This window comes from Salvelinus namaycush, unplaced genomic scaffold, assembly GCF_016432855.1.
Source record: "Salvelinus namaycush isolate Seneca unplaced genomic scaffold, SaNama_1.0 Scaffold34, whole genome shotgun sequence".
NCBI classification, from domain to species: Eukaryota; Metazoa; Chordata; class Actinopteri; order Salmoniformes; family Salmonidae; genus Salvelinus; species Salvelinus namaycush.
In genome coordinates, this window is record NW_024060341.1 from 225,933 (window position 1) to 247,147 (window position 21,215).

At 45.0% G+C, this 21,215-nt stretch overlaps 2 protein-coding genes across 2 annotated transcripts in view; one reads left to right on the forward strand and one right to left on the reverse strand.

Moving 5' to 3' along the window:
* LOC120040290 (2-hydroxyacyl-CoA lyase 1-like) lies at positions 1-14,772 on the forward strand. The gene is made up of 17 exons (XM_038985485.1): positions 1-242; positions 576-680; positions 789-829; positions 1,111-1,191; positions 1,355-1,427; positions 1,615-1,692; positions 1,865-1,959; positions 2,272-2,384; positions 3,002-3,137; positions 3,717-3,822; positions 8,961-9,044; positions 10,325-10,426; positions 10,682-10,836; positions 13,416-13,574; positions 13,718-13,825; positions 13,963-14,149; positions 14,272-14,772. Exons 1-17 carry the CDS (start codon positions 192-194, stop codon positions 14,302-14,304), a joined length of 1,707 nt encoding a protein of 568 aa, XP_038841413.1. The 5' UTR covers positions 1-191; the 3' UTR covers positions 14,305-14,772.
* Positions 14,773-18,773: 4,001 nt separating this feature from the next.
* The window catches only part of LOC120040299 (acetylcholinesterase collagenic tail peptide-like), a 30,271-nt gene continuing 27,829 nt past the window's right edge, over positions 18,774-21,215 (reverse strand). Inside the window, exon 16 of the mRNA XM_038985497.1 lies at positions 18,774-21,215. Within this exon, the coding sequence (XP_038841425.1) occupies positions 21,146-21,215 (70 nt within the window). The 3' untranslated portion in view covers positions 18,774-21,145.

Below are 21,215 nucleotides of genomic sequence, written 5' to 3' on the forward strand. Positions count from 1 at the left end.
GCAGCAGTGCCAGAAGTCGTCCAGTCACTCAAATTTGAACTCTGTGGAGTAAGTGGTTATCGAAATATCTATCGATTGCAGCTACTCATATAATGCATTTTGTAATGCGGACGAAAACAAATGATTTGCAAGAGATCTAAAAACGACGTATAAGCTATTGAGTATCACGAACAGATTTCTGGACAGTAATAATGGAAGATGTGACAGGCGCTCAGCTCGTTGCTGAGGCACTAAAAGCTCAGGTGAGATATGTGCAATTTATATAAAATAGTATTACACTGTATAACGGTATTGCTACGATTTGGTAAATAATATATTAGTCGCTGATCATGTCCTTGGCAGTGACAATGTAGCACTAAGAGTTGTGAAAGTGTGTCAAAGGTCATTGCACTGGTATAGCGAAATATTAATATTGTTGTAGCAAAACATTTAAATGTTTATGTGGATGTTTGTTAACATATGGAATAGCATATGTTAACACCCCTGTTGATGTATGCCAAAGTGTGTGTCAATGCAAAGAACATCTAAACTACACTGTAACAATTCATACTGTATCTACATGTATCTCTCTGCAGAATGTAGAATATATGTTTGGAATAGTTGGTGTTCCAGTCATTGAAGTGGCTATGGCAGCTCAAGCCTCAGGAATCAAGTATGTGGGAATGCGCAATGAACAAGCCGTAAGCCACCTTTTATTTTTATGAAATCAGAATCTTCCCATTACATTTTTTATGTGAATTGGTTGTGGGGACACCAGTAATACTGATGTGGTATGTGTCATCCAACAGGCTTGCTATGCTGCATCTGCTGTTGGTTACCTCACTGGACGGTAGGAGGATTGTCATTATAAGAGAGCTTTAGAGATACTGTCTCTCCTCTCTGAAATCCCTGACCTATGTCGATACATTGTTAATGTGGAAAGCAACCCGTCTGCCTAGAGAGACTACTCTCTCCATACAATACTAAACCAGCTCTCCCCAAATCATGGGATATTAACTAGCCATACACAGACTTGTGTGTGAGGGTTAGTTTCATAGCTGTTTTACATTGCTAATTCTGTCTGTCTGCTTATCTTCCTGTGTGTTTGCCTGTCTGTCTGTTCCTCTCCAGTCCAGGGGCTTGTCTGGTTGTGTCTGGACCGGGACTCATCCATGCTCTTGGTGGAATGGCCAACGCTAACATGAACTGCTGGTATGTTAGAACTCTACAAACAGAAGGCCCTTCTACTCATGTTCAGTGGTCCTTCCTTTCAAAAGAAGGGATGCTATCCTTACACTGCAAAAACTGATCTGAGGACTCCAAACTAACTCCGCTTGTCAGTTGATGTCATTGTGTGACACCACTCTCTCTGTAGGCCTGTGATTGTTATTGGAGGCTCCTCCGATCAAAACCAGGAGACCACTGGGGCGTTTCAAGAGTTTCCACAGGTACTAATTCAACCGTGAGGTTTCTGACTATTGAACATTAGGGGGTGGTTTCCCGGACACAGATTAAGTTTAGTCATGGCCTTAAAAGCAAACTCAATAGAGAACCTCTGTCCAGGAAACTGGTCCTAGCAGTTTAATTGCTTGTAGAGGACATCATTTGTTATTTGTGGTCCTCTTTCTCTGTCAGGTGGAGGCGTGCAGACTGTACAGTAAGTTCTCAGCTAGGCCCAGCAGTCTGGATATGATCTCCTCAGTGATAGAGAAGGTATACAGTCTCCTCTGACTCCCTCTGTTTAGTCCTCTTCATATCATTTGGTATCACCTGCAATTGTCTGTTTTCTGACCTCTAATTTTCCAGCTTAGCAAAGTAACTTAAGTGCTTCAGAAGAACACAGCCTTAATTGATTCTGAATGGAAGGGTGTTTGGTCTGTCTTAGGCAGTACGCACTAGCATGTATGGACGTCCCGGTGCTGTATACGTAGACATATCTGGGGACATGGTCAATGCTAAAGTGGACAGGAGCAGAGTCAGGTTGGTGGCTATCACTGTCTTTCATCCATTTAAAATGTATACTAATGTGTTACTGTTGAATATGTATACCTCTGACTTCACATCACCATAGTCATGTAGATTTTATTTTGTTTTACCTTTTAACATCTGAAGTGAACAAGAAATTACCAGATTTTGTTAAATTAGTTTGAAAATATAGCACTATATCAAAGTATTCTCATCAGAGAATAGCAATAAGCCTAGATAGACCTTCGTGATTTATTTACGTATGCAATAAAGTTGATAGGTAACATGTTTAATGTTTGACCAATTCTTTCCTATTTCCTTTGTCAGAGAGGTGCCCTGTTGTCCACCTCCTCCAGTGAGTATGGCTGACCATATCGCCATCACAGAAGCACTGGCTGTCCTAAAAGGAGCCAAACGACCTTTACTCATCATTGGGAAAGGTAGGCCAAACGACCTTTACTCATCATTGGGAAAGGTAGGCCAAACGACCTTTACTCATCATTGGGAAAGGTAGGCCAAACGACCTTTACTCATCATTGGGAAAGGTAGGCCAAACGACCTTTACTCATCATTGGGAAAGGTAGGCCAAACGACCTTTACTCATCATTGGGAAAGTTAGGCAATGCTTTTTAATTGCCAAACCCAGAACTAAAATCTTGTGGAATTGCGTCAGGTACTTGATTCAGTTCTGTGGGGAGATATTAAGAGAAAGATACTAACGTGACTTGTGAAGTAGTTGCCGCGTCCCAGTCTGTTGACAGACGCTACTACCAGTTATGTTACGTGTGTCTGTCCAGGAGAGATCCATAGCCAGCTGAAACGCACTGTAACACCTATAGCACTGTACCAGGGTTCAGCTGAAAACAGGACCACGTTCAGTAGACAAAGGTTGTGGACATGATTACTCATTCTACCTGTCAGAGAGGCATGTTTGTTCTACATGTTATATTTTTATCTGACATTGCACAACGTTGTGTTCAGCTGAAAGCATCCCAGCTGGGAAGGTCAGTCTGTTGATATCAGTGTGGCGGTGCCCTCTGTCTGTTTCCCTCTGCAGGTGCAGCCCATGGAAGAGCAGAGGGGGCTCTGAGGGAGCTGGTGGAGGGGTGTGGCCTGCCCTTCCTGCCCACCCCCATGGGTAAAGGGGTGCTGCCTGACGACCACCCCAACTGTGTTGCTGCTGCCCGCTCCAGGTCAGCCACTCCTTCTCTCAGCTGGCATCATATTCATGTACAGACTTTTGACTGTATAAGTAGGACCAGGATGAACAGACCAGGAGAACTCTGGGCCTTCCTGAAATCCCTACCTATAACTAGTCTCTTTTCATCACATTTTGTTTAATCTGTTTCTGTTCTTTTCCCTGCTCTCCTCCTCCTCTCTTCCTAACCCTCTTCCTCCTCTCTTCCTATCCTCCTCCTCCTCTTTTCCTATCCTCCCCCTCCTCTCTTCCTATCCTCCTCCTCTCTTTCTATCCTCCTCCTCCTCCTCTCTTCCTAACCCTCCTCCTCCTCTCTTCCTATCCTCCTCCTCCTCTTTTCCTATACTCCCCCTCCTCTCTTCCTATCCTCCTCCTCTCTTCCTATCCTCCTCCTCTCTTTCTATCCTCCTCCTCTCTTCCTAACCCTCCTCCTTCTCTCTTTCTATCCTCCTCCTCCTCTCTTTCTATCCTCCTCCTCCTCTCTTCCTAACCCTCCTCCTATCCTCCTCCTCCTCTCTTCCTATCCTCCTCTCTTTCTATCCTCCTGGTTCTATGGTCTTGGTGTGGACTGCAGAGCTCTGCTCCAGTCTGATGTTGTGGTCCTACTTGGTGCCAGGCTCAACTGGATCCTGCACTTTGGCATTCCCCCCAGGTTTGACCCCCATGTAAAGGTCATCCAGGTAGGTCAAAGTTCACCAGTAGGGTTGCTTTTAAATTTTATTTTCAGGATTCCAGATTTTCTGCTTATTATGTTCTGATTTCTGGAATCTTTCAACAAGGATTTCTGGGAATTTTGGGAAAGTTGCCATAAATTTGCAACCCTAGTCACAGGTCATGATGTAGTGTACTGCAGTTCATTATAACCAGGTATAAATGTCTTTGAGTCAGTCTATTGGATTTAGTCTATTACCTATATAGCTTCTCTATAAGTCTGTTGTGGTCTCTCCAAATAATGTCATTGCTGTTATAGTGCTGTACAGTACATCTGTAAGGTGGTGTGGTAAATGGCCAATATACCACGGCTAAGGGCTGTTCTTGAGCAGGATGCAACGCAGAGTGCCTGGATACAGGCCTTAGCCCGTGGTATATTGGCCAAAGGGCTGTTCTTGAGCAGGATGCAACGCAGAGTGCCTGGATACAGGCCTTAGCCCGTGGTATATTGGCCATATACCTTAAACCCCAGAGGTCCCTTATTGCTATTATAAATTGGTTACCACATCATTCGAACAGTGAAAATATTTTTTGGGTCATACCCATGTTATACAGTCTGTTATAACCTGGGTGGTTTGAGCCCTGAATGCTGATTGGCTGACAGCCGTGGTTTATCAGACTGGATACCACAGGTATGACAAAACATGTATTTTTACTGCTTTAATTACGCTGGCAGCCAGTTTTATAATAGCAATAAGGCATCTCAGGTTTGTGGTATATGGCCAATATACCATGGCTAAGGCCTGTATGGTATATTGGCCATATACCACACCCCCTTGGGCTATATTGCTTAAATATACAGTACCACAGCTTTAACCCAGTCAGCATTCAGTGCTCGAATCACTCGGTTTATAAAAGGGAACGCTATGTATATATACACTGCTCAAAAAAATAAAGGGAGCACTAAAATAACACATCCTAGATCTGAATGAATGAAATATTCTTATTAAATACTTTTTTCTTTACATAGTTGAATGTGCTGACAACAAAATCACACAAAAATTATCAATGGAAATCAAATTTATCAACCCATGGAGGTCTGGATTTGGAGTCACACTCAAAATTAAAGTGGAAAACCACACTACAGGCTGATCCAACTTTGATGTAATGTCCTTAAAACAAGTCAAAATGAGGCTCAGTAGTGTGTGTGGCCTCCACGTGCCTGTATGACCTCCCTACAACGCCTGGGCATGCTCCTGATGAGGTGGCGGATGGTCTCCTGAGGGATCTCCTCCCAGACCTGGACTAAAGCATCCGCCAACTCCTGGACAGTCTGTGGTGCAACGTGGCGTTGGTGGATGGAGCGAGACATGATGTGCTCAATTGGATTCAGGTCTGGGGAACGCTAGTCCATAGCATCAATGCCTTCCTCTTGCAGGAACTGCTGACACACTCCAGCCACATGAGGTCTAGCATTGTCTTGCATTAGGAGGAACCCAGGGCCAACCGCACCAGCATATGGTCTCACAAGGGGTCTGAGGATCTCATCTCGGTACCTAATGGCAGTCAGGCTACCTCTGGCGAGCACATGGAGGGCTGTGCGGCCCCCCAAAGAAATGCCTCCCCACACCATGACTGACCCACCGCCAAACCGGTCATGCTGGAGGATGTTGCAGGCAGCAGAACGTTCTCCACGGCGTCTCCAGACTCTGTCACGTCTGTCACATGTGCTCAGTGTGAACCTGCTTTCATCTGTGAAGAGCACAGGGCGCCAGTGGCGAATTTGCCAATCTTGGTGTTCTCTGGCAAATGCCAAACGTCCTGCACGGTGTTGGGCTGTAAGCACAACCCCCACCTGTGGACGTCGGGCCCTCATACCACCCTCATGGAGTCTGTTTCTGACCGTTTGAGCAGACACATCCACATTTGTGGCCTGCTGGAGGTCATTTTGCAGGGCTCTGGCAGTGCTCCTCCTGCTCCTCCTTGCACAAAGGCGGAGGTAGCGGTCTTGCTGCTGGGTTGTTGCCCTCCTACGGCCTCCTCCACGTCTCCTGATGTACTGGCCTGTCTCCTGGTAGCGCCTCCATGCTCTGGACACTACGCTGACAGACACAGCAAACCTTCTTGCCACAGCTCGCATTGATGTGCCATCCTGGATGACCTGCACTACCTGAGCCACTTGTGTGGGTTGTAGACTCCGTCTCATGCTACCACTAGAGTGAAAGCACCGCCAGCATTCAAAAGTGACTAAAACATCAGCCAGGAAGCATAAGAACTGAGAAGTGGTCTGTGGTCACCACCTGCAGAACCACTCCTTTATTGGGGGTGTCTTGCTAATTGCCTATAATTTCCACCTGTTGTCTATTCCATTTGCACAACAGCATGTGAAATGTATTGTCAATCAGTGTTGCTTCCTAAGTGGACAGTTTGATTTCACATAAGTGTGATTGACTTGGAGTTACATTGTGTTGTTTAAGTGTTCCCTTTATTTTTTTGAGCAGTGTATATATATACATACATACATACATACATACATACATACATACATACATACATACATACATACATACATACATACATACATACATACATACATACATACATACATACAGTGGCAAGAAAAAGTATGTGAACCCTTTGGAAATACCTGGATTTCTGCATAAATTGGTCATAGAATTTTATCTGATCTTCATCTAGGTCACAACAATAGACAAACACAGTCTGCTTAAACTAATAACACACAAATAATTATACGTTTTCATGTCTTTATTGAACACACTGTCAGTTAAAGCTTGGTCGCACATGGGTCTTCCAAATGGACAATGACCCCAAGTATACTTCCAAAGTTGAGGCAAAATGGCTTAAGGACGACAAAGTCAAGGTATTGGAGTGGCCATCACAAAGCCCTGACCTCAAGCATAAAGAACATTTGTGGGCAGAACTAAAAAAAGCGTGTGCGAGCAAGGAGGCCTACAAACCTGACTTAGTTACACCAGCTCTGTCAGGAGGAATGGGCCAAAATTCACCCAACTTATTGTGGGAAGGTTGTGGAAGGCTACCCGAAACGTTTGACCCAAGTTAAACAATTTAAAGGCAATGCTACCAAATACTAATTGAGTGTATGTAAACTTCTGACCCACTGGGAATGTGATGAAATAAATAGAAGCTGAAATAAATCATTCTCTCTACTATTATTCTGACATTTCACATTCTTAAAATAAAGTGGTGATCCTAACTGACCTAAGAATTTTTACTAGTATTAAATGTCAGGAATTGTGAAAAACTGAGTTTAAATGTATTTGGCTAAGGTGTATGTAAACTTCCAACTTCAACTGGATATATATATATGTATGTATATATATGTATAGAAACGTCCCTTTTTCAGGACCCTGTCTTTCACAGATAAATCGTAAAAATCCAAATAACTTCACAGATCTTCATTGTAAAGGGTTTAAACACTGCTTCCCATGCTTGTTCAATGAACCATAAACAATTAATGAACATGCACCTGTGGAACAGTCGTTAAGACACTAACAACCTTCCGGTAGTAGGCAATTAAGGTCACAGTTATGAAAACTTAGGACACTAAAGATACCTTTCTACTGACTCTGAAAAACACCAAAAGAAAGATGCCCAGGGTCCCTGCTCATCTGCGTGAACGTGCCTTAGGCATGCTGCAAGGAGGCATGAGGACTGCAGATGTGGCCAGGGCAATAAATTGCAATGTCCGTACTGTGAGACGCCTAAGACAGCGCTACAGGGAGACAGGATGGACAGCTGATCGTCCTCGCAGTGGCAGACCACATGTAACAACTCCTGCACAGGATCAGTACATCCGAACATGACACCTGCGAGACAGGGACAGGATGACAACAACAACTGCCCGAGTTACACCAGGAACGCACAATCCCTCCATCAGTGCTCAGACTGTCCGCAATAGGCTGAGAGAGGCTGGACTGAGGGCTTGTAGGCCTGTTGTAAGGCAGGTCCTCACCAGACATCACCGGCAACAACGTTGCCTATGGGCACAAACCCACCGTCGCTGGACCAGACAGGACTCGCAAAAAGTGTTCTTCTCTGACGATTCGCGGTTTTGTCTCACCAGGGGTGATGGTCGGATTCGCGTTTATCGTTGAAGGAATGAGCGTTACACCGAGGCCTGTACTCTGGAGCGAGATCGGTTTGGAGGTGGAGGGTCCGTCATGGTCTGGGGCGGTGTGTCACAGCATCATCGGACTGAGCTTGTTGTCATTGCAGGCAATCTCAACGCTGTGCGTTACAGGGAAGACATCCTCCTCCCTCATGTAGTACCCTTCCTGCAGGCTCATCCTGACATGACCCTCCAGCATGACAATGCCACCAGCCATACTGCTCGTTCTGTGCGTGATTTCCTGCAAGACAGGAATGTCAGTGTTCTGCCATGGCCAGCGAAGAGCCCAGATCTCAATCCCATTGAGCACATCTGGGACCTATTGGATTGGAGGGTGAGAACTAGGGCCATTACCCCCAAAAATCTCCGGGAACTCGCAGGTGCCTTGGTGGAAGAGTGGGGTAACATCTCACAGCAAGAACTGGCAAATCTGGTGCAGTCCATGAGGAGGAAATGCACTGCAGTACTTAATGCAGCTGGTGGCCACACCAGATACTGACTTACTTTTGATTTTGACCACCCCTTGGTTCAGGGACACATTATTCCATTTCTGTTAGTCACATGTCTGTGGAACTTGTTCAGTGTATGGCTCAGTTGTCGAATCTTATGTTCATACAAATATTTACACATGTTAGGTTTGCTGAAAATAAACGCAGTTGGTTGACAGTGAAAGGACATTTCTTTTTTTGCTGAGTTTCTTTTTGTGTGTGTGTATGTATGTATGTATGTATGTATGTATGTATGTATGTATGTATGTATGTATGTGTATATATATATATATATATAGTGTGTGTGTGTGTTTGTTTGTGTGTATATATATATATATATATATATATAATATATATATATATGTGTGTGTGTGTGTTAGCCTTTATCATTATGTGGTGGAACCTGGTTATTTCTGTTGTTTGGCCAGTCCTCCAGCTGCTGTTACATGTGTCGCGCACGGTGCTCTTCCTGTCATGTGTCGTTGCTGGTATGTTGTAGTAACGTTCCACATACGTTATTTATGTCAAGGTTGATCTATGTGCGGAGGAGATGGGGAACAACGTGCAACCTGCTGCTGCTCTCCTGGGGGATGTCAATGCTATTGTCAAGCAGGTAACACAACTCAGTCCTGGGGACGTCAATGCTATTGTCAAGCAGGTAACAACTCAGTCCTGGGGACGTCAATGCTATTGTCAAGCAGGTAACACAACTCAGTCCTGGGGACGTCAATGCTATTGTCAAGCAGGTAACAACTCAGTCCTGGGGACGTCAATGCTATTGTCAAGCAGGTAACACAACTCAGTCCTGGGGACGTCAATGCTATTGTCAAGCAGGTAACACAACTCAGTCCTGGGGACGTCAATGCTATTGTCAAGCAGGTAACACAACTCAGTCCTGGGGGACGTCAATGCTATTGTCAAGCAGGTAACACAACTCAGTCCTGGGGACGTCAATGCTATTGTCAAGCAGGTAACACAACTCAGTCCTGGGGGACGTCAATGCTATTGTCAAGCAGGTAACACAACTCAGTCCTGGGGACGTCAATGCTATTGTCAAGCAGGTAACAACTCAGTCCTGGGGACGTCAATGCTATTGTCAAGCAGGTAACACAACTCAGTCCTGGGGAGGTCAATGCTATTGTCAAGCAGGTAACACAACTCAGTCCTGGGGGACGTCAATGCTATTGTCAAGCAGGTAACACAACTCAGTCCTGGGGGACGTCAATGCTATTGTCAAGCAGGTAACACAACTCAGTCCTGGGGGACGTCAATGCTATTGTCAAGCAGGTAACACAACTCAGTCCTGGGGACGTCAATGCTATTGTCAAGCAGGTAACACATCACAGGCATCTAATATGTGCCCCATATCTGTATGTTACTGTATTGCTGGGTCCTGGTGGTCTGTACTGTCTTGTCAAGTCACATTTTATTTACAGTGCATTTAACAAGTCTCAATACACTTTACAATAAAAAACATGTTTAAAACAAATGTCTTTTTTTAAAGAAACGAGCATTGATTATCCTGTCTGTAACAACTATTTGATTTACAGCAAAGTATAAATGGAATTGAATTGGTACAGATGTAGGATCTTATTTGAACCAGTTTGCTATAGCAGGAAAATAATCCTGCAGCAACAGGAATGGGAATTATTAAGTGGATTATAATAATTGGATTTTTTTTGTAGGGGTTGATACATTTTTCATAGAGGAAAATCAAGTCTGAAATGTATAAGAGTAAAAACTTCAGAAGCCTTTTTAAACCTCAAATATACAACACGTTTTACATGTCCTGCATTGCAGGAAAGTTCTCCTGCAACAGGGTGCTCAAATTAAGATCCTACATCTGTACTTGATTCAGTTTGCTTAGTTTCTACTCCTCATCTTTACTTTCAGCTCCTAGAGTATGTTCATAAAGATGGCTGGAATTATCCAGCTGATACAGAATGGTGGACCGCATTGAAAGAGAAGATGGCTGCTAACTCAACAATGACAAAGGTGTGTTGGTGTGTCTGTCCGTGACCTGTGACCTAAGCAAGTTAGCCTGTGTGTCTGTATTACTGACTGTCTTTGTTATCTGTGAAATAACTTGACTTTAATCCAACAGGTAGAATACATTATAGTTGCCAGATCAATTCCCTCCTATTTTTCCAGCACCCGGCCTAGGATTCGAACCGGCCACCTTTTCGGCTACAGGTCCAACAACTTTGCTGCTTGGCCATCTACCAGCCCTGATTGTGTTTCTCTCTCCAGGCATTAGCTCTTCAGTCGACAACACCCATGAACTACTACCAAGTGTTCCACCACATCTCCCAGCTGCTGCCCCACGACTGTGTCATCGTGAGTGAGGGGGCCAACACCATGGACATTGGGCGTACCATGTTGAACAACTACCTTCCACGACACAGGCAAGGCATGCTGCCTCACACAGAGGTCAAAGGTCAAATCCGCCAAGTATCCCGTGCCTTTTCCCTGTAGGCAAGTAGGAATTAGTAGTTGTTGTCCAGGGATCTGTTGATAGTTCTGCCTGGGAAGACTTCTCAATGTAGTGCTGCCTGACAGGTTGACTGGATGACTTCTCAATGTAGTGCTGCCTGACAGGTTGACTGGATGACTTCTCAATGTAGTGCTGCCTGACAGGTTGACTGGATGACTTCTCAATGTAGTGCTGCCTGACAGGTTGACTGGATGACTTCTCAATGTAGTGCTGCCTGACATGTTGACTGGATGACTTCTCAATGTAGTGCTGCCTGACAGGTTGACTGGATGACTTCTCAATGTGGTGCTGCCTGACAGGTTGACTGGATGACTTCTCAATGTAGTGCTGCCTGACAGGTTGACTGGATGACTTCTCAATGTAGTGCTGCCTGACAGGTTGACTGGATGACTTCTCAATGTAGTGCTGCCTGACAGGTTGACTGGATGACTTCTCAATGTAGTGCTGCCTGACAGGTTGACTGGATGACTCCTCAATGTAGTGCTGCCTGACAAGTTGACTGGGTGACTTCTCAATGTAGTGCTGCCTGACAGGTTGACTGGATGACTTCTCAATGTAGTGCTGCCTGACAGGTTGACTGGATGACCCCTCAATGTAGTGCTGCCTGACAGGTTGACTGGATGACCCCTCAATGTAGTGCTGCCTGACAGGTTGACTGGATGACTTCTCAATGTAGTGCTGCCTGACAGGATGACTGAATGACCCCTCAATGTAGTGCTACCTGACAGGTTGACTGGATGACTTCTCAATGTAGTGCTGCCTGACAGGTTGACTGGATGACTTCTCAATGTAGTGCTGCCTGACAGGTTGACTGGATGACTTCTCAATGTAGTGCTGCCTGACAGGTTGACTAGATGACTTCTCAATGTAGTGCTGCCTGACAGGTTGACTAGATGACTTCTCAATGTAGTGCTGCCTGACAGGTTGACTGGATGACTTCTCAATGTAGTGCTGCCTGACAGGTTGACTAGATGACTTCTCAATGTGGTGCTGCCTGGCAGGCTGACTAGATGACTTCTCAATGTGGTGCTGCCTGACAGGTTGACTGGATGACTCCTCAATGTAGTGCTGCCTGACAGGTTGACTGGATGACTTCTCAATGTAGTGCTGCCTGACAGGTTGACTAGATGACTTCTCAATGTAGTGCTGCCTGACAGGTTGACTAGATGACTTCTCAATGTAGTGCTGCCTGACAGGTTGACTGGATGACTTCTCAATGTAGTGCTGCCTGACAGGTTGACTAGATGACTTCTCAATGTGGTGCTGCCTGGCAGGCTGACTAGATGACTTCTCAATGTGGTGCTGCCTGACAGGTTGACTGGATGACTCCTCAATGTAGTGCTGCCTGACAGGTTGACTGGGAGACCCCTCAATGTAGTGCAGCCTGACAGGTTGACTGGATGACCCCTCAATGTAGTGCTGCCTGGATGACCCCTCAATGTAGTGCTGCCTGACAGGTTGACTGGATGACTTCTCAATGTAGTGCTGCCTGACAGGTTGACTGGATGACTCCTCAATGTAGTGCTGCCTGACATGTTGACTGGATGACTTCTCAATGTAGTGCTGCCTGACAGGTTGACTGGATGACTTCTCAATGTAGTGCTGCCTGATAGGTTGACTGGATGACTTCTCAATGTAGTGCTGCCTGACAGGTTGACTGGATGACCCCTCAATGTAGTGCTGCCTGACAGGTTGACTGGATGACTTCTCAATGTAGTGCTGCCTGACAGGTTGACTGGATGACTTCTCAATGTGGTGCTGCCTGGCCGGCTGACTAGATGACTTCTCAATGTAGTGCTGCCTGACAGGTTGACTGGATGACTTCTCAATGTAGTGTTGACTGGATGACTTCTCAATGTAGTGCTGCCTGACAGGTTGACTGGATGACTTCTCAATGTAGTGCTGCCTGACAGGTTGACTGGATGACTTCTCAATGTAGTGCTGCCTGACAGGTTGACTGGATGACTTCTCAATGTAGTGCTGCCTGACAGGTTGACTAGATGACTTCTCAATGTAGTGCTGCCTGACAGGTTGACTGGATGAATTCTCAATGTAGTGCTGCCTGACAGGTTGACTGGATGACTTCTCAATGTAGTGCTGCCTGACAGGTTGACTAGATGACTTCTCAATGTAGTGCTGCCTGACAGGTTGACTGGATGAATTCTCAATGTAGTGCTGCCTGACAGGTTGACTGGATGACTTCTCAATGTAGTGCTGCCTGACAGGTTGACTGGATGACTTCTCAATGTAGTGCTGCCTGACAGGTTGACTAGATGGTCTCTCTTAGTATCTTACCCCCCCAGATATTGTTCCTTGCTTCCTACTTAGCACACTGACCAACTAAGGTACCTTTATACACACTCTGAGCTCGTATTAACGCAGCCGTGTGTGTGTGTGTGTGTGTGTGTGTGTGTGTGTGTGTGTGTGTGTGTGTGTGTGTGTGTGTGTGTGTGTGTGTGTGTGTGTGTGTGTGTGTGTGTGTGTGTGTAGGTTGGATGCTGGCACCTTCGGGACGATGGGGGTGGGTCTGGGCTTTGCCATCGCGGCTGCAACAGTGCAGAGGAACCAGAACACAGGCCAGAGGGTGGTGTGTGTGGAGGGGGACAGTGCCTTTGGATTCTCTGGGATGGAGGTGGAGACCATGTGCAGGTTGGTACAGTCAAGGTCTCTCTCACATAGCAAAACGTGGTTGTAGTAATCACTGGTCAGGTGCATAGGATAATTAAAGTGTCAACCCCCTAACCTAGTCATTGATGCTTTCCCTCGTCATTGATGCTTTCCCCTCTGACCAGGTATAAACTCCCGGTGGTCATCATCGTGGTCAACAACAACGGGATCTACAGCGGCGTGGACGCAGAGACGTGGGAAATGATGGGGAAGATGGGAGATCTCACCACTGTGTGAGTACAGAGTGGTTTGGGTTTAAAGGTCAATTTGGGACTGGGCCTACTCTGACTGGTTATGTCAAGGTCAGGATTCCCTCTTGTGAAGGTATGTTGGTCATCTTGTCCTCGGTTCTCTCCCCTCTCCTCTCCAGAGCCCCCCCTGTGACCCTGCTACCTGAAGCCCGCTATGACGAGGTCATGAACGCCTTCGGAGGACGAGGGTTCCTGGTGCGGACAGAGGAGGAGCTGCGTAGTGCCTTACAGCTCAGCCTCAGTGACTGGGAGAGACCTAGTCTCCTCAACGTCCTCATAGACCCCTCCTCAGACAGGAAGCAACAGGTAACTACAGGACAAATCTGACATGACACCCCATTCCCTGGTCTACACCATGCAAATCAAATCTGGACGTCAAAGCCAGTTCAACTGACTGTCCATGGTCTGTCTCTGTCTGTGTCTCTTAGGAGTTTCCATGGCTAACTCGCTCCAACCTGTAGGCCCGAGAGGAGAGGTCTGCTGTATGGGACAGTGAGGAAGACCTGCTTTCTTCTGCTACCTGATGGAGAAATTGGGTACATCCCAAATGGCAAATCTTCTCTATAAATGTAATTCTCTATGGGCCCTGATCGAAGTAGTGCACTAAATAGGGAATATGGTGCCATTTGGTATGCAGCCTTTGTCAGTGAAGTTTCTCTCTATAACATGGTGTTTGGAGACAATGACAGCTCCTCTAACATGAGAAGGCTGCATGTGTTTTTGTATCTAAAAAATAATCATGTTTCTATGAAATGTTTTAATCAAGTCACATTTACTACACGGTAGTATTACATTTTCGATTTTGGAAATTTATACCATGATTAAGATGTAGATTTGTGAGAATGTCAGGTATAATATTTGTCTTTGGCTTGTTTACTATATTTGTACAAGTGTCCTTGAAAATAAACTTTGTTGCAGACAAACTGAAAGATATTAGTAGTTATTTTAGAAAATTATAAGTGATGTCAATGTCTTTCAGAGCAGTAGACTAGAGGACGCTTTGCCACTTCCTTTCGGAGTAAAGGAAATTATTCTGTGTCCTGTTCATCTCCCCAGTCAGTGTGACTTGTCTCCAACAATACCCATGTAACTGCTGATATTACAATGGTATGGCTCTCCAGCTGAAAATAAGCACATGTGTAGCATGTGGTCAACGCAACTCCTTCCTCAAACTAACCTCTTACCCCTCTTCAGGGTTCCTCTGTCAAGGAAACATCATGGCTGACATTGGTTAATGAGAAATGTGTGCCATGTCAGTCTGTTTGACATTGGGTTGGAATCAGTGGAGGCTCCTCAGTAGGAAGGGGAGGACCATCCTCCTCAGTGAATTTCATAAATATAAACAGTGAAACATTAAAGTGAACCTTTTTAGATAAAACTATACTAAATATCACCAAATAGTCTATTAAAACACAGTTTTGCAATGAAGGTCGACAGTAGCCTTAACAGCACTCTGTAGGGTAGCACCATGGTGTCGCTGGAGGACAGCTAGCTTCCTCCTCTGGGTACATTGACTTCAATAAAAAACCTAGGAGGGTCGTGGTACTCACCCCTTCCATAAATTTACAGAAATTCCAGAGGACTTCCTTCAACCTATCGGAGCTCTTGCAGCATTAACTGACATGTTGTTGACCCAATCAAAGGATCAGAAAATTAATCTAGTACTGAAAGCATAAGCTACAGCTAGCTAGTAGTGCATAACATGTGGTGAGTCGTTGACTCAAAGAGAGAGACAGTAATTGAAGTTAAACAAAGGAAATTCTTTAAAAAATTAAACGAGAGAGAGCTATATCATTTTTTCCACTTTCACTTACTTCGCTAGCTAGTTTAGCCTACTCAAACACCTGGCTCAAACAGAGAGGGATGCTATGTTACCTAGCTAGCTATGGCTATCCAACACTGGAACTCTTCCAAGTCAAGGTAAGCTTTTGGTTTTATTAATTTATTGCCACTGGGGCCGCCAGTGTAACTGCTAAACTGCTTGCTGACTATACACTGTAGTGCATTATTGTAGCGGGTTTACTAAAGTGTTAGTTTTAGTAGCCATGTTGACTTGACGTGAGCTAATATGGTGACAACGATGTAGGCTGTGTGTAGCGGTTATGATTTGAAGGTTTGGCTTGGAATGTTTTTTTTCCGCCTGACAGCTGATGTGTTGTGCACTGAAGTCCACAAGTGAAGGGAAAAGGTGAGAGGAGGAGAGCGCATAGATGCGAGAAGGAATTAGCCAACGATCAAAGTCACACTGTGTGTATGGCTGCTATGGAAGTGAACTGTGTTTGTGTGTGCGGGTGTCTTTCATTCCGCCTACTCTGTTGCAAAACATTTCCCAAACAGAACGAAAAGGGGATAAACATACCTGAATTTCTCCAATAGAACTCTTGTTTGCAACTGTTGGACTAATGATTACACCCTAGATCAGCTAGATGCAGCCAAGAGTGTGCAAGGCGGTATTGAATGTGTCACTGTCTGTCACCTTGATTACTGAAATTTCTCTCGACCTACATTGTTAACTTTCCCTCATAGGCTAGGTTGTAGCAACCTCATGATGGCTATAGGGAAAATGTGAGTAGCCTAAACCTATCAATGTTACATTGAGATAGGTGAACGGAATATGAATGGCAGTCATCCAATATGCTGTAATGGAAAGAAAAAAAATCATCCCTCATCTTAAACAGCATCGACCGCCACTGGTTGGAATAAGGCCTGTGTGTGTGTGTGCGCATGCGTGCATTTTCAATGTGTGGCTGTGTCCCCGCCTGGCCCACAGCACCCTGCATGCCTGTCATTCCTCTCTATAGGTCAGGGATTTCCACTGGGACTGGGAGGACAGCTGGGTCCCTGCCTGCTTCCTGCCCCGAGGCCTCCCCAGCCCAGCGTCACCCCCCCACGCCCTCCTCCCCTTACAACCTTAACTCCACCCCAACCTGCACTCAAATAACACATTTTCTCTTTTGTGAGGAAAAAATTATGTATTCACCTTACTTGTTGGATATGTAACAATTGTCCTGCTAATGCTGTGTTTTATGTGTTTTATGTGGTCCCGTGTGGCTCAGTTGGTAGAGCATGGTGCTTGCAACGCCAGGGTTGTGGGTTCAATTCCCACGGGGGGACCAGGGTTCAATTCCCACGGGGGGACCAGGATGAATATGTATGAACTTTCCAATTTGTAAGTCGCTCTGGATAAGAGCGTCTGCTAAATGACTTAAATGTAAAATGTAAATGTTATGGTCTCCACTCTAGCACCCTGCAGCCAGTCTGGGTTATACTAGAGATAGCTTGAAGCTGACAATTGACTTGTGTTGGTGATAAAAACCTAAAAGCTAGCATTCTATAGACAAGATGTGGTGTGTGTGACTCGAGATAGAGAGCCTGGAAGAATTAAGAATAATGCCTCATTGTCTCATCTTCCTGGCATCTGGGAAACTAAGTAAAAGACCATCCTGTGTAGATAACCAAAGTGGCTTATGGGAAGGTTAGAAGTGACTGACTAAGCAATCTTGGTATCAGCTATATAAAAACTGTGCATCGTCTGTAAAGGCTAGACTGTCAGTCAAGACTGGTGGGCTAACGGTCTCATTATTGCAATCATTAATCGATATTAAATAAAGATGATTGTTTGAAGAAATGACTAAGACCAAGTCTCTCTCAGTACTGAATTTCCACGACACTTTTCTCTGGGAACGAAAAGCCAGTGACTGTGTTCATTATTTCATGACCCGCCACCACTCCTGTCTCACTCAGGCATCCTGATGGGTCAGAGGTCAAAGCCCCCCCCCCCACCCAGGATAAACTGATGAAGGTCACCTAGACTGTCCGTCTCAAATGATATTTTAGAGTCACACAGAGCACAAAATGGCTTTAGGGAAAAATGTCTCTGTATTCTTTTGTCAACTTCGGAACTCTTCATTAAGATAATAGAATGGGCTGCATTTGCCGCTTCATTTCTAAAGGCATCTACAGAGACATCGGTACTCTGCCCACAAATCACATTGGTCTGGTTAGGGAACCCAGAGTGGTAGGACAAAGAAAAGCATAAGTAAGCTTTTACTTGGGCATCTCTGCAGGCAAATGAACCTTAATGAAATCATGGAGTGAAATATGACATGGTAATTGAGTTACGGAGAGGGGAGGGCAGAACTGCAGCCAACTCCTACCTACTCCTGTCCTGGACCCATGGCTCCCTGCCACGACCTGAGCCCTCAATCTTCTGCCTCAGGTGTGTGTGTGTGTGTGTATATACACACACACACACACACACACACACACACACACACACACACACACACACACACACACACACACACACACACACACACACACACACACACACACACACACCCCCCCCCCCCCTCTCTCATTCTGAGAGATCATACAATATAGTACAAAATAGTCCCAGAATAATGTTACTGCTCGTGAGGTAGACCATCAGGCTGACTATAGAACACTAGGCCAAATCTGGGAGGGTTGATGACAATTCTAGCTGTGGTGTGTTCAATTCAAGACTCTGTCTCTCTGAGGATATTTATGCCCTGCCAATACATGAAATAGTACAGACAGACACAGCACTTTGTCAGCAGCTGCCTGCTGACAGCGTCTTTTCTCTGCTTGATGCAGGTCCACTGCTGTGCAGTGTGTTCTCTTCCTTCCTGAGAGAACGTCAACAGAATTTCAGGAACTGTCAGTCTGCTCCCCACCACACACCAACCATCCAATCACTGTCAACGACCGAGGAGACTCCTCTACTCAGGGATGCTGACAAACCCCTGACTCCCAGCCCCATGTCAGACCAACCAAATGCCCTGACACTAACTAGAGAGTATTGACTCTGGTCAAAAATGTGTATGCAACCAATTTTTTACATTTGATTTGAGCATTTAATGTGAGTTCCTAGGCTGAGTAAATAGCTTGTAACAGTCAACAGCTTCCATTTTCTCATCTTTATTTTGTTCTCAATAATGCATGACTGTGTCAAACATGTCTGTGTCAAACATGTCTTAATTATGAAATCAGAGGAGTTGTGAAATCCTGATTTGCGAGCGCATTCACCACCACCAAGCATTGTGTAATGTTACCACATGCTACCAGTGTACCTACAGCATACAGTACACTCATATTAGCCAAACAAATGGATATGTAATGTGTTTATACACGGTGCAATGGATAATACAGTTATACCTGTCATATAAAAGTTGACATAATATTCAGTCATTACAGTTATACAGTTACATTAGCAAGAACCATCAATATTTCTTTAAAAGCATATACCTTGTCGAGAGTTGACTAATATTTACTTACAGCATGTAGGCTTCATTCACAGCCTCCTTTGGCAAATGGGTTCAACTTGTAAGTTACAGTACCACTAACATGCAGATGTAACATTTAGAACAGTCTTGAAATTACATATTTTCATACATCCACTTTTACATGAGCAACAATATTTTCCTAAGTGTGGGTGAGGTTAAAGGTTGGCCTCCGTTGGCACGGCGACCTATAGCTTGTGGTAAAGAACAGCTTATCCTGAAATGTTCTCTTAAACTACTGAGGGAATACAGGAAGTAATGCAGACTACAACTATAGTGTTCAGTTCTCCACTGAGTGGTGCAGTAGTTCTGCTCCAGTTATTTGTCTGCTATAAATACCAGACAGAAAGATGTCCAGAGCTGATGCACCATAGACTGTCATAAGGTTTCCCACCCTAACTATCGGAATTCACTTCCTACCAAATAGCAGCTAAAAACGCTTCCTGTTCTGCAATGAGGAAATGATTTAAGAACATGTAGTAGTAGCAGTCATAATAACCGTTTGCCAGCCTTCACGTGTCATATCTCCCTGCAGACAGTAGTTCACTGGTCCTCCTCTTTACCTAGAGGACTGATGGCATGAGTCATCAACGTGTACAGTAAGCACTTCTGAGTGAGAAGAGGGATAGTGTAACAGTCAGTGTGCAGCACAGACTCGGTGATCTCATCTGTGTTCTACAGTGGATATGAGGGAGGATTTCTCTGAAAACCGCAAGCTACATTTTGTTAGTGGTTCCTGAGTTAAACCGTGGAAATGTCAATCTAAACTAAAGCAAAGCTGACCTTGTCCACAATGTCCAGATTCTGAACGGCCCTCTTCAACTACAGTACAGTGCCATCAAAAGCTAATAGAGCTCACGGGCCTGGCTGTCCAAATGGCACACTATCCCCTATATAGTGCACTACTTTTAACCAGGGCCCATTGGACTCTAGTCAAAAGTAGTGCACTACATAGGGAATAGGGTGTCATTTGGGACTAGTCCACTGTTCAGTTCTACCAGAAGGTGAGGGTTCCCGGTCTATCAGCTTGGCTGCTATTTCCACAGGCAGCCATCTTGGCTAAATGCTACTACTGTACAGTACATAGCTTTACTGTTCTTCTGAAGAGGATCTGACCAAGGCTTAAGATCTGCCTCTTCAGTACAGACTGACCAAGGCTTAAGATCTGCCAAATTCAGTACAGACTGACCAAGGCTTAAGATCTGCCTCTTCAGTACAGACTGACCAAGGCTCTCAGAATCCTCCTGAATACTGTATTATTATAACATGCCCCTCCTGTCCTGATTAGTAAAATTATGACATACAATATACTCCCTACGTACAATTGGAGACGTATACCTACTATATATACACAGTACGAAGCTCATGACAACGATAGTAAGTATTGTGATTGGTTAAATGCCCAGGTAGTGACATCTGTGGCCATGGTCACACAGCAATTTCAGCCTCATGCAACTGCTACAGTACATGACGTCATTGACGTTGCAGTAAAATACACAGCACCCTGCTTCTGATTGTTCAGACCTGGTTCTCTTTTCTTTAACAGTGCTACGTCGAGGTAAATATGGCTTCCGGCTCCACCCACGAGTCGCTCACTTTCTCAGAGCTTTCCCATTGGCTGTCTCTCACTTCCTGGCTGTCTCTCATTTGACCGCCTCTCATTCAGCGGCTGGTCCTATCAGGTGGGCAGAACCTCTTCAGTCTTGGGTTGAGTTTTATTTAAGACAAAGTGAAATTGTCCAGTGCGAATGGATGAGGGGGCATTTTACTGGCCCCGGCCCCCCTCCTCGGGAGCTACATGGCTTCAGCAGCGATACAACAGAGTTAGTGTGTGTAGTTTTAGTTATTTTGTCAGGTTTAGTCCAGTTTGTCAACACTTCCTTTTTGAGTCTCTTGTTTGCAGTGTTGTTGTTGATCTTTTTTTTGCATTACCGTCATCCTGTTCAGTACCAAAGCAAACAAGACAAGAAGCATCCCACTGCTGTGTCCAGGTTCCTCCTCATGTGAAATACTTGCAGTTTGTAGAGTCAATGACACAGTACGGAGTGCATCTGAGACGACCATAAGAC

Coding starts and splice junctions, on each gene's coding strand:
- LOC120040290 (XM_038985485.1), top strand. CDS start 192: ATGGAAGATGTGACAGGCGCTCAGCTCGTTGCTGAGGCACTAAAAGCT. Junction 830..1,110: donor GTTGGTTACCTCACTGGACG/GTAGGAGGATTG, acceptor GTTCCTCTCCAG/TCCAGGGGCTTGTCTGGTTG. Junction 10,427..10,681: donor CTAACTCAACAATGACAAAG/GTGTGTTGGTGT, acceptor TTCTCTCTCCAG/GCATTAGCTCTTCAGTCGAC.